The sequence below is a fragment of the Stegodyphus dumicola genome, chromosome 5 (assembly GCF_044657685.1).
Source record: "Stegodyphus dumicola isolate Sdum_Otavi_A_Nest chromosome 5, ASM4465768v1".
Taxonomy (NCBI): Eukaryota; Metazoa; Arthropoda; class Arachnida; order Araneae; family Eresidae; genus Stegodyphus; species Stegodyphus dumicola.
Genome location: NC_140772.1, coordinates 8,646,941 through 8,659,654, shown reverse-complemented (window position 1 = coordinate 8,659,654; position 12,714 = coordinate 8,646,941). Strand labels below are relative to the sequence as shown.

At 33.8% G+C, this 12,714-nt stretch overlaps 1 protein-coding gene across 1 annotated transcript in view; it reads left to right on the top strand.

Moving 5' to 3' along the window:
* The first annotated feature begins 4,627 nt into the window (after positions 1–4,627).
* Positions 4,628–12,714, top strand: part of LOC118201655 (ribosomal protein S6 kinase beta-2-like) — a 28,833-nt gene continuing 20,746 nt past the window's right edge. The window contains exons 1-5 of the mRNA XM_085816401.1: positions 4,628–4,708; positions 5,186–5,319; positions 10,230–10,330; positions 10,558–10,648; positions 11,134–11,224. Of these exons, the coding sequence (XP_085672527.1) occupies positions 4,628–4,708; positions 5,186–5,319; positions 10,230–10,330; positions 10,558–10,648; positions 11,134–11,224 (498 nt within the window). The remainder of the gene's footprint in view (positions 4,709–5,185; positions 5,320–10,229; positions 10,331–10,557; positions 10,649–11,133; positions 11,225–12,714) is intronic.

The following is a 12,714-nucleotide window of genomic DNA, read 5'->3' as shown; positions in this document are numbered from 1 at the left end:
CAATTAAAGTAATACATGGCAAACAATAAACTATAAAAAGCTGGAGTAAATGCAAAATCTGGATTAATATAAAAGGATACGATAGCAAAATAAATATATACAGAAATGTACAGTAATGTCAAGTTGGGAAATTTTGGTTGTACTGATGGGCCGCCCAGGGCCTCAGGTCTCTATCTTCAGGTAAAGGAGCATAGTTAAAAACTTGAAAGTGATTCATAAATGGGCAGTTGAGAGCTTTATTGAAAAATTTATCATTCGTCTTCAAGATGAAATCTTTAATGTAGTCAATCTTTAAGTCCTTATGCAGGGTGGCATTTGAAACATAGAAATGTGCATTCGTGATAAGTCTTAAAAACTTGTTTTGTATTATTTGAATTTGTTTAATATCCTTTTCTTTGATAGCAGCCCAGGCAGGCGACGCATAACAAAGGGTGGTCCTGATGATTGCTGTATAAATATGCTTTTTACTTTTGAGATTAAGCTCGGAGAACTTTCCCAGCAGAGGCATGAGGTTTTTCATGTTGCCGTAGGCCTTGCCTTTAATTATATTGATGTGGTCAGTCCAGGTAAGTCGATAATTAATAGTGATTCCAAGGTATTTGGCTTTATTGACAATGGGTATATTTTTATCAAAGAGTTTAAGATTGTTAGTGATGATTTGATGCGTCTTTCTATTTCTGCTGATAATGAGTAGTTGAGATTTCTCAGCATTAATTACGATACGCCATTGTTTGCACCATTGCTCGATGGAGGGCATGATATTTTGGAGTTTTAAAATTGCAGCATTGGGGCTAAGGGATTTTACTGCAAGAGCAGTATCATCCGCATAGCAGCCAAGGAATCTATTGATTTCGTAGTCAGGATTTGGAAAGTCGGAGACATAAAAAAGATAAAGGATGGGTCCTAAAATAGAGCCTTGGGCCACAGAGGCACGGATGTATTTGAAGCTTGAATTATCTTGTCCGAAGGAGACGTAGAATTTTCTATTTTTGATAAAGGAATAAATTAACTTGGTCATTTCCGGTGAGAAATTGAGCTTGATTAGTTTGAAAATAAGCCCCTCATGCCAGACGCAGTCAAAAGCTTTGGCCACGTCGAGCATGAGTAGTGCAACTTTCTGATGGTTGTGTAGAGCACTGCCGATAAATTCAACTAATCGAACAAGCTGTTTGGTGGTGGATAATGTTTTTCTAAATCCAAACTGTTCAGGAGGAAGTCTGCTAATATATTGTTGCATTCTATTGAGAATGATTCTTTCTAGGATCTTTCCAAGTCCGGGCAGTAGGCTGATAGGTCGGTAGCCGTCGAGAGAAGTGGTGTCTTTGCCTGGTTTAGGGATGAGTATAATTTTTGCTATTTTCCATTTCATGGGAAAGTAGGACTTGTCCAATGAAGTATTATAAATACTGATGAGCTTAGAGATAGTGCTGAGTGGTAGATTCTTAATTGCGATGTTATTAATTTCATCATATCCTGGAGCTTTTCTATTTTTGAGACGTTTAATGATATCGATGACCTCTTTCGGATTAATAAAATCAGTATTGAGTCTTGCGGTGGGGCTATTGATATAATCCTGAACAAAGTACCTTACATCATATGTGAAGGTAGGGTCTGAAGGAGACTCATTCGGGATAAATTGATTTTCAAAGTGCTCCGCCATAAGAGTAGCTTTGTCTTTGTTAGTAATTGCAATCTTGTCATCTTTTTTGATGGGCTTATTACAGGTGGGAGTAATTCTGAGGCGCTTGGCAAAGCGCCAGAATTCATTTCCGGGTTCATTGAATTTTTGGATTTTATTTTGCCATAGCTCAGTCTTGTAGTTAGTAATATTTTTCTTGATTAATCGGCTAATTTTATTAAGTTCGGATTTAATTTGAGGGTCCCAGGACCGGTTCCAGCGTTTCCTGAGCTTATTTCTTTCTTTAATTAGTGTTCTAATACTATGGGGGAGAATCTCCTGGAATTTGTTGGCTGGAATCTTCTGTGTGGCAGAGTTGTAGGCTTCCTTGATACTGTTAGTGAGCATATCAATGGCAACTTCGATGTCATAAGTAGTTTTGAGGCTATTGAGTTTAGGTGGATTATTTTCAAGAATTTCATAGAATTGTTTCCAGTCAGTTTTATTGATGGATTTTTCATTAGCAATTTTGTTGGTGCCAAGGGTAGCAATAACAGGAATATGATCAGAGGTGAGGTCTATAGTAGAATCAATAAAGATAGGTATGGAAATATTGGTGAGGAGAATGTCGAGAATATCTCCTTCTCTCACATTCTCAGGGAGGTCTGGAGTGTATAAATAAACAGGATAGTTAGTAATGAAATTTTTGAGCGTATTGCTATTGCTGTTGGTCCGCCGGCAGGCCCATTCAGTATTTTTCGCATTGAGGTCTCCAGCCAGAATATTATTATCATTAGTACAAAGGATGTTCTTCAGAATTTCTTCGTCGAGAGGGTTATGGGGTGGATTATAAAGAGAACTGAAGTAGATGATGCCGTATGAAGGCAGTAAAACAGAAACCGTAACTAATTCGTGATTATTAGATCTATCTTTCTTTATGAGGCAGGATTGTATAGAGCTTTTGACAAAAATGGCAGCCCCTCCACCTTTGTGGCTAAGCCTGTCACACCGGTAGTTTGGAATATTTATTCTTTTGCTGGGATTTGCATGCGTTTCAGTAATTAATGCAATATCAATATCTTTAGTTAGAAGAAAATTTTGAAGTTCCGGAATTTTATTGAGGATGTTATTAGCATTCCAGATCATAACTTGTATGGGTGCTTTAATAATAGAGTTAAGACCCATTATTTAGATTGGTATTAGTTTTCTTCTCCTCATTGGTAGTATTTATCTGCTTGATTTGTTGTGTGATTTGCAGGAATCCTGCGCTTTTGATGATGGCAACTAATTCAGCAAGGTCAGAGAAAATCTTTTTTGCTTCGCTGATAGTTTCGTTGTAAGTACCAGAAGCTAGTGTTTGCGCATAAGACTTACCTTCGATGATTCGGCTTTGGTATGTTTTCTGCTTTTCCTGTTTAGGTTTGGGGAACTTTACACACCCTTTGAAACTAGAAGTATGGTTCTGGCCGCAGTTAGCACAGAGCAGGGGTTTATCCTTATTGTTTTTGTCAGGGCAGTCTCTAGATTCGTGCGAGCCTACACATCTGACGCAACGGGGTTGGTAGTTACATCCAATCTGTGTATGGTTAAAGCCCTGACATTTAAAACATTGTAAGGGACCTTGTCTGCCTCTGTACTCCTCAACGTTAATTCTGAGTCCGCATAAGTATTTAGTTTGGTAAATCTCCTTGGAGGCTTCGTCTTTAGGTAGAGTTATTAAAAATAAGGGAAGTTTAGTAACTTCACCATTCCTTCTTTTAGTTAGCTGCTTGATTTCTTCAGGTTTGAAATTTAGTTCCTCGAGTTCTTCCTTGATCTCTTCAGTCTCCGTACTCCTAAGGAGTCCTTTGATTACAACTTTAAGTTTTCTATCCTGGGGGAGAATGTAGGAGTGGTGTTCCACCCCCAGGTCTTTAAGAATTTTAACCATAGCCCTATAGGTGTCAGGGTCTGTGGTAGTAATTTTAATTCCAGCAGGAATACTATTACCTATAAATTTGAAGTGCTTTTGATTAAAAATATTCCTAATTTTACTATATGAGAATTTGTTTTCTCGAAGTATGATTGGAGGGAGTTTATTTGATTTGGCTTCCTGATTTTTGTTGTTAGAATTGGTCGAAGTATTATCAAGATTGATAGTAGCATCTTCCTGATTGGAAGTGTCCATGATCGGATTATCCGCTTGTTCTCTGATGGTTTCAGTAATAGATTGTTTGGCATTGCCGTTAGTATTTTTTGTTCCTTGGTTTTTATTATCAATTTGCTGTGAAGAATTTGTATGCTTCATGCTAAGTTTTAGTTTCTTTGCAGCAAGGTGCGAATTACGAATTCTAACAGTTTGGTCGCCTCTGCGCTTACATGTTATATCTTCGTCCCGAAGATATATCTTTGTCTAAAGTTATTTCATCATCGGTGTTATTTGACGAATTATCGTGTAGCTTGATAGGGCTACGGCCTCTATCGTTATCTGAAAGAGAATTATTATCAATATGTGCATCAAGATTATGATGTGTGTTAATGTGCTCTTGGCATTTTTTAAGATTCTCCTCATTGAGAATCTTAATCATGCCCAGTGAGCTAATTAGAAAGGAATGAAATTTCTCCTCAAAATCGGTAAAAGATCCATTGAGTTGCTTAGATTTTTCTAATTCTCTGATTTGTATGTTGTAAAACTCTATAAGTTTTTCAATTGTCTGGTTCGCATCCATTTCGACGCCTTGAATCCATAAAATCCTGCGCCCCAGCAAGAAAAAGAGCCTGCGCCCCGGAACCGGACCCGCACGACGGCGTTCCGGCAGACGGATGAGCAGGTGGAAATCTATCAGGCCCCTGACTCACTCCTAACTAAGTGAGCTTGGGGGTAACTAGATAGATTAACAACCAAATCAAATAAAAAACGCGCCGCAGATACGCTGTCAAGGATAAGCAGTGGCATAAAAAGTCACAACAATTATAGGCATAATCCGGCAAGACGCGGTGGCTACTGAGCATTCAGGATGCCATATTGAAATGGGTAAACAAGAAGGTTTTCTGATTATGACACGTGATAAGAACTCAGTCGGCTATTGGCTGTTTGTTCACGTTACGGACGTAAAAGCTGAACAGGAGCGAACTCAGTTTTACGTCTTCTCCGTCACGTGAATTTACACCAGCGTCAAAAAAGTTGCATCAACTACGCCGCGAGCGTACTCGTGTGGATGGGCCTTAATTGCTCTGTCGTGAATGCCGACTAACTTGTCAATCGAAATTTTTCCGTTTTCAATAACATTCTCTGTTACTTTCTTCGCTATCGGAAGCGAGGATGGGTGAAGGCTTTACTGGCTTTACATGCATGCGTAGCGGAAGTGTGCATCAAACGCGCATGCATAAGTTTGTGGCTTTGAGGTCCGGATTATAGATCATTCAGGATAATGGACGTCCGCATTAGAGACTTTGTACTGTATAAAAATAATATAAAATAATGATGTATATAAAAATAATGATTGCGTTGCATGTTACAACTGGTTAAAATATTCAGTTTGTATGTTTGCATATGTAATTCATGGACTTCCCCCCTTCTCATTACAGCATCCATTTATAGTGCAACTTCATTATGCTTTTCAAACACAGCAGAAATTATATTTGATCTTAGAATTTTTAAATGGTGGAGAACTGTTCTCTCTTCTTGAAAAGGAAAACATTCTTCTTGAGAATCATGCTTGGTAAGCTTAAATGTTATGCTAGTAAATGCTATTTTAGAAGGAAAATGAAGATCTTAAATTTTAAATATTTCTATTTTATTTATAGTTCATCTGCTTGAAATTGGAATTACCATTTATTGGGTTGCTTTGAATGTATCTGAATAGAGGTTTTTAATAAATCACCAATTACATTATGTATATTCTGTGAATTATATTTTTTGAATTCAGAAATATGAATACATGACAGGGACTTAGGCTTGGATAATCAGGAGTTCAATGAAAGTGGCATTTGGATATGTTATATATCTGAAAGACTGATTAATTCCTTACTGTATGCCTATATTTTTTGCTGCTTAATGAAAGCTATGTAAAGCCAAATTTGGTTATATATGTGCTAATTTTTTTTTTAGAAATTTTTAATTTTCAGAAATAAAATATATGATAATAATAAAAAAAAAACTCTTAATGTATTTTTAAAATTTTTGTGTTACAGTAAATATATGCAACAATTATACAGGATAAAAATGTTTAATTTTTCATATAATCATAACATGTTTATATTATATGTTAAATGTTTGGTACTTTTCCATTATGCACCGGCTACGCTTTATGGCACCTGTGACAGAGGAAGCCGAACGCGCTATTGAGACCCAGTGATAGCACCATCCGAGGACCAAACCATTTATATAAATGCTTAATTTAACACATTTAATTGTGTACAGTACAAAGTCCAATATCCGGACTCGGGACTTCGGTGATTCAGGATTTGGGATTTTTTCGGATATTAGATTATCAATTTAAATCTAGTAATTAACTAGTAACTAACCTGGCATGCAGAAATTATTCAATTAAAAATACGAAATCATGATTTATGAAATAAAGAGTGTTTATGATCCTGAGCAGGTGTTCTCAACTGCTGGTGGTATGCAAGAGAAAAATAGGTGCTACACAAAGAAGCAAAGTATTTTTAACTATTAAATTCAAAAATTAAAACCCCAACATCCTGATTGAGTTGTTTTCTAACACTTCTAAATTTATGCGATCTGAACTTTATACAAGAGTGGTGGCAGTAGTAGAATTTTGTAGTAGTGGTACTAAAGGTTTTCAGTTTTTGTTTAGATGGTATGCATTACTTAAAATATTGAGAACCGCTGATCTAGAGTGTATCCAAATTTAGCAAAAAAAAAAAAAAAAAAAAAAAAAAAAGGCTTAATATTTATTTGTTTACTTTATTAAACATTTCTTTCAATATAAGTTGTTTAAATTGCTTCGTTTTTTATGCTAATTCTTTTTCTTTAATTCTGTAAACAGACATAATTTCTTGCTGAGTTACAAAGTTCCACTGTTCAAGTCCTGTAATTACTGTGCCAGAATTCCAACTAACTGGTCAATCGATATTTTTTCATTTTCAATAACCTCTCTGTCACTTTCTTCACTATCGATAGAGGTATTTTCTGGATCTAGAACCATACTACAGATTTAATTACATGCAGTCCATTAATTAATTGATGATTGGGGCTTTGTCATCAAACTTCTATTGGCATCAAACTCCTGTTATATCATCTACATCTATTATCACTTCTCCACATTTCTCTACAAAATCCGTTAATCGGAAAACTTCCTCTTTGGTTTGCGATATCCAAAAACCTTCAAATTCACGACTATCATATTCATCATCTTCACCATGATATATGGTAGCTGGCCATAAATCATGCCACGTATTTTTTAAAAGTATCTGGAGACACATCCTTCCACAATCTTGCGATGCTCCACATAGCAGATTTTATGCTAAAATGTTTCAAAAATTCTTGAATAGTCTTGCCATTGTTCAAGAAATTTAACATGGATTTACAAAATGCTACTTTATATTTGCATTTCAATGCAAGCACTATTCAGATATCCATAGACTGAATGACAGACCTACAGTTTGAAGGAAAGAATAATACAGATACATTATCTTTCACTAAAACTTTTAGTGAAGTGCGAGCCGAACAGTTGTCTACAATCAGGAAAATTTTTGCGTCATCAAGTAAATCAATCAAATTCAAATGTTTCCGAACTTCGGGTATAAAATCATTTTCAAGCCAATCATTCATTAATGCTTGTGTCATGCATGCTGTTTTATTTGCACGATTTATAAAGGGGAAAGTCGTTGCTCCTTCAAATGCTCGAGGTCACGTATTCTTTTCTGATTACGAAAAGTTTGCACTTGTGCTTTCCTGCAGTATTCTGGAGATAATTTTTCACTAGTAAGGAGTTCAATGAATTCATCTGCAAGTAGCTCAGCAGCTTCAGTATCAGCTGAAGCTTTTTCACCTGAAATTTTTAATTGTCTTATACCACGTTGATTTTTAAATTTGGTTAACCAACCTGTTGAATAAGTGCACTCAGTTTTAAGTTCATTTCTTCATGGAGAATTTGGCTTGAGCCATTAGCATTGGATCCGTCAATGGCAGGCCTTTGCTGTGACGCTGTCTGACCCATTCAATTGTCATGTTGTCATGATCGTAACTTTTAGCATAATGAACAATTTTTCTGTTATTCATTGCGAGTGAGGTGTCGGAATCCACAAAAAATTCAAAAAGTTCTTTCTTCTTAGGTCTTATACAGTTGATTTTCCAGTGCCATACTCCTCGCATAATTTTGAGACGGATATGCCTTTATCCACATTTTGCAGCAATTTCACTTTTTGTTTAATGGACATCGAAACATGCGTTTGCTTTGTAGAACCTTTTGAAGCTCCAGAATTAGAAACTCTTTTTGACATAATCAAAAGTTCGAGCTTTAATTTTCATAAAATTGCTGTAACAATAACAGTCTTCAAAAAATAATAAACTGGATCAAATTAGAAAATTAAGTAGTAGTGCAGTCTGCTACATTAACTGAAATTCTTTAGAATCAGTAAAGATAATTTTAGCCAAGCTTAATAGCATTCGCTGTACGTTATTGGCCATGTATAAGATTGGCAATAAAAGACAAGTTGTTATGCTAAACTTTATCTTGCATCTATAGAGTACTGAATTAAGCCTGAAGAGTATTAGTTTAGTTATTTATTATACCTACGGCTGTTTCTTGCACATGCTTAAGGCTAATCCGAGTCCTGAATAAATAAACTCCCACATATACTTAAGGCTTATGTAGGGCCGCCACTAGATACCAGAGGATGCAGTCTCTGCGGGTCCTAAATTCTGCTACAAATTGCCTCCCTAAGTTCTAAATTTTTACCACCCCTAAACTTTGGATCCCAGTCCTTTGCCTAAATTATAGAAAAATTTTCATCCCTTAATTTTGCCACTCTGTGCTTCTCCAAATCCCCAAAATTTTGTCTTGCCTAAATTCTGCCACCCAGTGTGGCCATATGAGCTCTGATGCTGGCTCTGGGTTTGTGTGAATAACATATCAGTTATTCTTAATTCAAATAGCACTAAATGTAATGTTTTGGCCTATGAGTTTCATTAACAAAATCTATTTTTAGCATATGAAAATAAATTTTTCTTGAATTTTTCATCAACATTTCTCAGCACATTTAATTGTAATCTTCGTCAAGGGTAATGTCAGCATAAATGGTTGCTATACTCTTATTATTCAATTATTAATATATATATATAAATAAAGTTTAGACATCACTGCATGAGTCATTATTCAAATTATCATGTATTGATAAAAATGCGTTGATGAAAGTAAAGTATAATAAATAATGATTCTAAAATACTAATAGGTATAAAAACAAAAATCTATGTAGAATGCTTTTTGGTTTGAGATGTATATCAAGTAAATACACAGCTACATAGCCAAATTATTGATCTCACAAATTTATGCTTAAAGTTGTTCCGCTAATAATGGGGAATTTATTGCCCCATTCAATAATGGGGAAGTTTTTTAGTGCCTAAGTGAAATTAAGAATCAGAACTCTCCATGTTTTATTATAAGAGAAAAAATCAAATGCGCATGGGTAAAGGATAAGGGGAAAAAAATGTGACTTTGAGCTCTGGATTTTGGATCATTTCAGATAGTGGTTGCCCGGATCTCGGACTTTGTGTTGTATTTACAATTTTAAAAAAACGTCAAAATGTTTGCCTGGTGCATAACAGCAAAGTACCAAATATTGAGTAAATTTTTTTCAGATATAGAAATTCATATTTTAAATTTATGTATGAGTTCTGAATGATGCCAAGAAACCTCATATGTGATAATGGCACGAAATATGTTAGATGAAGATTAAAAATTATATTTAAATTACACTAAATGGTGTGCAGGATTTGTGTATAAGCTACACAAGCTATATCTTAGAACCCCTGCTTTCTTGCCCCCCTCAAAAAAATTTATAGGTATTCGAAAATCATTTTTTACACTGACATATAATATCTGAATTCATAAAGAGCCTCATATCTCAACTAGGTTAGGGCCTTATCAAGTCTAAATCTGGAATTGCTAAAGGTACATTGCTGAAAGAGAAATCAAGTGATCTTGAAATGATCACTGCCTGTATACTTTTTCCCCCCTTCAAAGAAATAACACAGAAAGAATGGGATATGATTTCTGTAAAATAGCTATTCTGATTCTAAGTGCACTTTTTATTGCAAAATTAAAGGAAATATGGGAACTCCATAAAATATTATATGTATGTGGGAAGGATAGTATTGTCATGAATTAAAAAATTCTTAAATTTCTAGCTAGGAATGATTATTTACTTTTTAATTTCTTTTGCTTTTTAACTGTTTTTTTATGTGTGTGTGAAATAATGCAATGAAAAATTATACGTTTTTTTTTTTTTTTTTTTTTTTTGTTTTGAAATTAACATAGATTTCTTCTATATATCTTATAAATTATACTAGAAATGTTATAGCCTGTTAATTACTTAAATGCATTTGACATGTGAATAACAATAAATCATCTTTTTGTGTAATGAAACTTAAAATATATATTTGCAGTTTTTATTTGAGTGAAATATTACTAGCTCTGGGATATTTACATAAGGAAGGTATTATCTATCGTGATTTAAAACCAGAAAATGTGCTGTTAGATGCTAAGGGTAAATATCTTTTCTTTCCTGTTAACAAATTTTAAAAGTAACATCAGATACCTTATAATGCATGGAATTATTTTTGTTTGTTAAATAAGTCATTTTTGATTTGCATTAATTTTGCTTTTAATTAATTAATTATTAGTATTATTTTTTTACTACATTAATTTTACTTGAATTTTCTGAACTGATAATGTGAAAAAAAATTGCTTCATAATTTATTTTATATCTCAAAGGTCATGTAAAATTGACTGACTTTAACTTAGCCAAAGAATTTATGGATGCTGGTTCAGTAACTAAGACTTTTTGTGGAACGGTTGATTTTATGTAAGTACTTGGTTCTGGATATATTTTTTTAAATTCCTATTTTATTGAATGCCTTTTCAGTGTTTCAAAAAAAGTTTTGAAATTGGGAGTTGCTTTGTTAAATAAATGATAAATTAGTTCAGAAGAAGGTTTTTAAATGTTTTAATAAAGTTCATCAATATGATAAGTAAATTATCAGACTCATAATGAAAAACTATCATTTTGCTTTACCTGAATAGACTGCCCTTCAATTAAATTAAAATTCATTCTCATAATTTTAACAGAATAAAGCTTTAATATTTAATTAAATCTGGAAATGGTTTTGCCTCATTTTTATTAAAAATCAAAATAACTTATTAAAAAGTTTTGGAGCAGCAAAGTTCTGTTTATGCTTACTGCAAGTACATTATTCTTTACTTCAGCTGTGGTGCTGTTTTTTGTTAATTGTAAAAAAAAAGCCACATTTACATTTTCCTTTTGACTGACTTGTATTTTCTTCATCCCAGGGCTCCTGAAATATTAACTCGAAGTGGCCATGGATTAGCAGCTGATTGGTGGAGTTTTGGTGCAGTCATGTATAATATGTTGACTGGTTCAGTAAGTTTGAGTCTGAAATATATTGGTTTTAGTGTAATATTAATTTCTGATGCAATAAAACATCATTTATATGAAAAATTTTCATCCAATTATATTTATAAAATTATAGGATAATCTAGAAAGGGCCATTAAGTTATTAGGAAATTTATATCTCAGATTATTTAGTGGGTATTAATGCTGTCATGATAGAAAGTGCAGTTCCTTTTACTATATAATGCAAATTCACTGAAATAAAATTTTTTAAAAGGTTATTGATTTTTGGATTATCCTGTTGTGTACAAGTTTTTATTTTAGCAGTTGTGCTTTTTTTATTGTAACTGATTGACATTCCTTCATTATGTAATTTACATATAACTGATAAATTCCTTAGCAAAACTATTAAGATAATACAGAGTGATTTTAAGTGATTCACTGGGTTTTAAAAATCTGTTTTTTAAAAATATCTTACCATGAAACAATGAATGATAAATGCAAATAAGCATTAAGGATCCACAATTTTTTTTTTCATATCTTCACAAATTTTCAATGTAACCTTCTCTGGTCACATGACACAGATCTATGTGGCATTTAAGTTTGGTCCATGCCTAAACTACTAATATCCATAAATGTATTGGTCATACAGTGATCAATGAAGTTTCCAGCGGGGGATATATAAACAGATCTTTAACATACCTCCCAAAGGAAGAAATCACACAGAGTGGGGGTTTATAGAGACCATGGGCAACAGCATTAAATAATCTTCTGCACATTGCCCAGTCCAGCAATGTGGGAGTTCTTCATTGAGGTAGTATGCAGATTGTAAAATTTAGATGTAAATTTGTCTATTTAATGTTTATTTTTGTGTATTATTCACTACTCTATGCGCAAATTTCTTGAAATACAATGTTTTAAAACCTGAGGAATTATTCATTATCACCCTGTAATAATAAATAACATTAGACTGTATGAAAAACTGTGAATTCATTAATGGTATTTTTGATTGCAAATTTTGCAAAATTTTGGTAAAGTCTATGCACAGGATAAATATTGATCACAGTTACAGAATGATTCACGTTTGAGTGACAGAAATCAGTAGGTCTTGAGAAAGAACGCATGGGGGCTGAGTATCAATTCTTCTTTGATTTTAGGGGACTTATATTTTCTTCCATTTTGGTTGATATGCCACAACGAATACTGTTTGCTGCAAGTAGTCAAACATTGAGAAGATTGATATAAAATGCTATCTCAAGGCATTGTTTCTTGCAGGAAAATGCAAAGCTTATACCTTAATTAAAGTCCTTTAATTTAGCCTATCCGTTTTAAGCTGCATTCAACTAGTCCGTTGGGGCGAAAAGTGGCAATACGGGAAGAAACGCTTTCTGCGTATGTCAGTTCACACCAGCGCAGCAACTTTCGCTTTAAAAGTTGCCATATGCTTGTACTAGATAGCGCTTCATATTGAAAACTTGGGGGAAAAGGGGGGAATTTTTGTGTGGTATTTTGACTTTTTA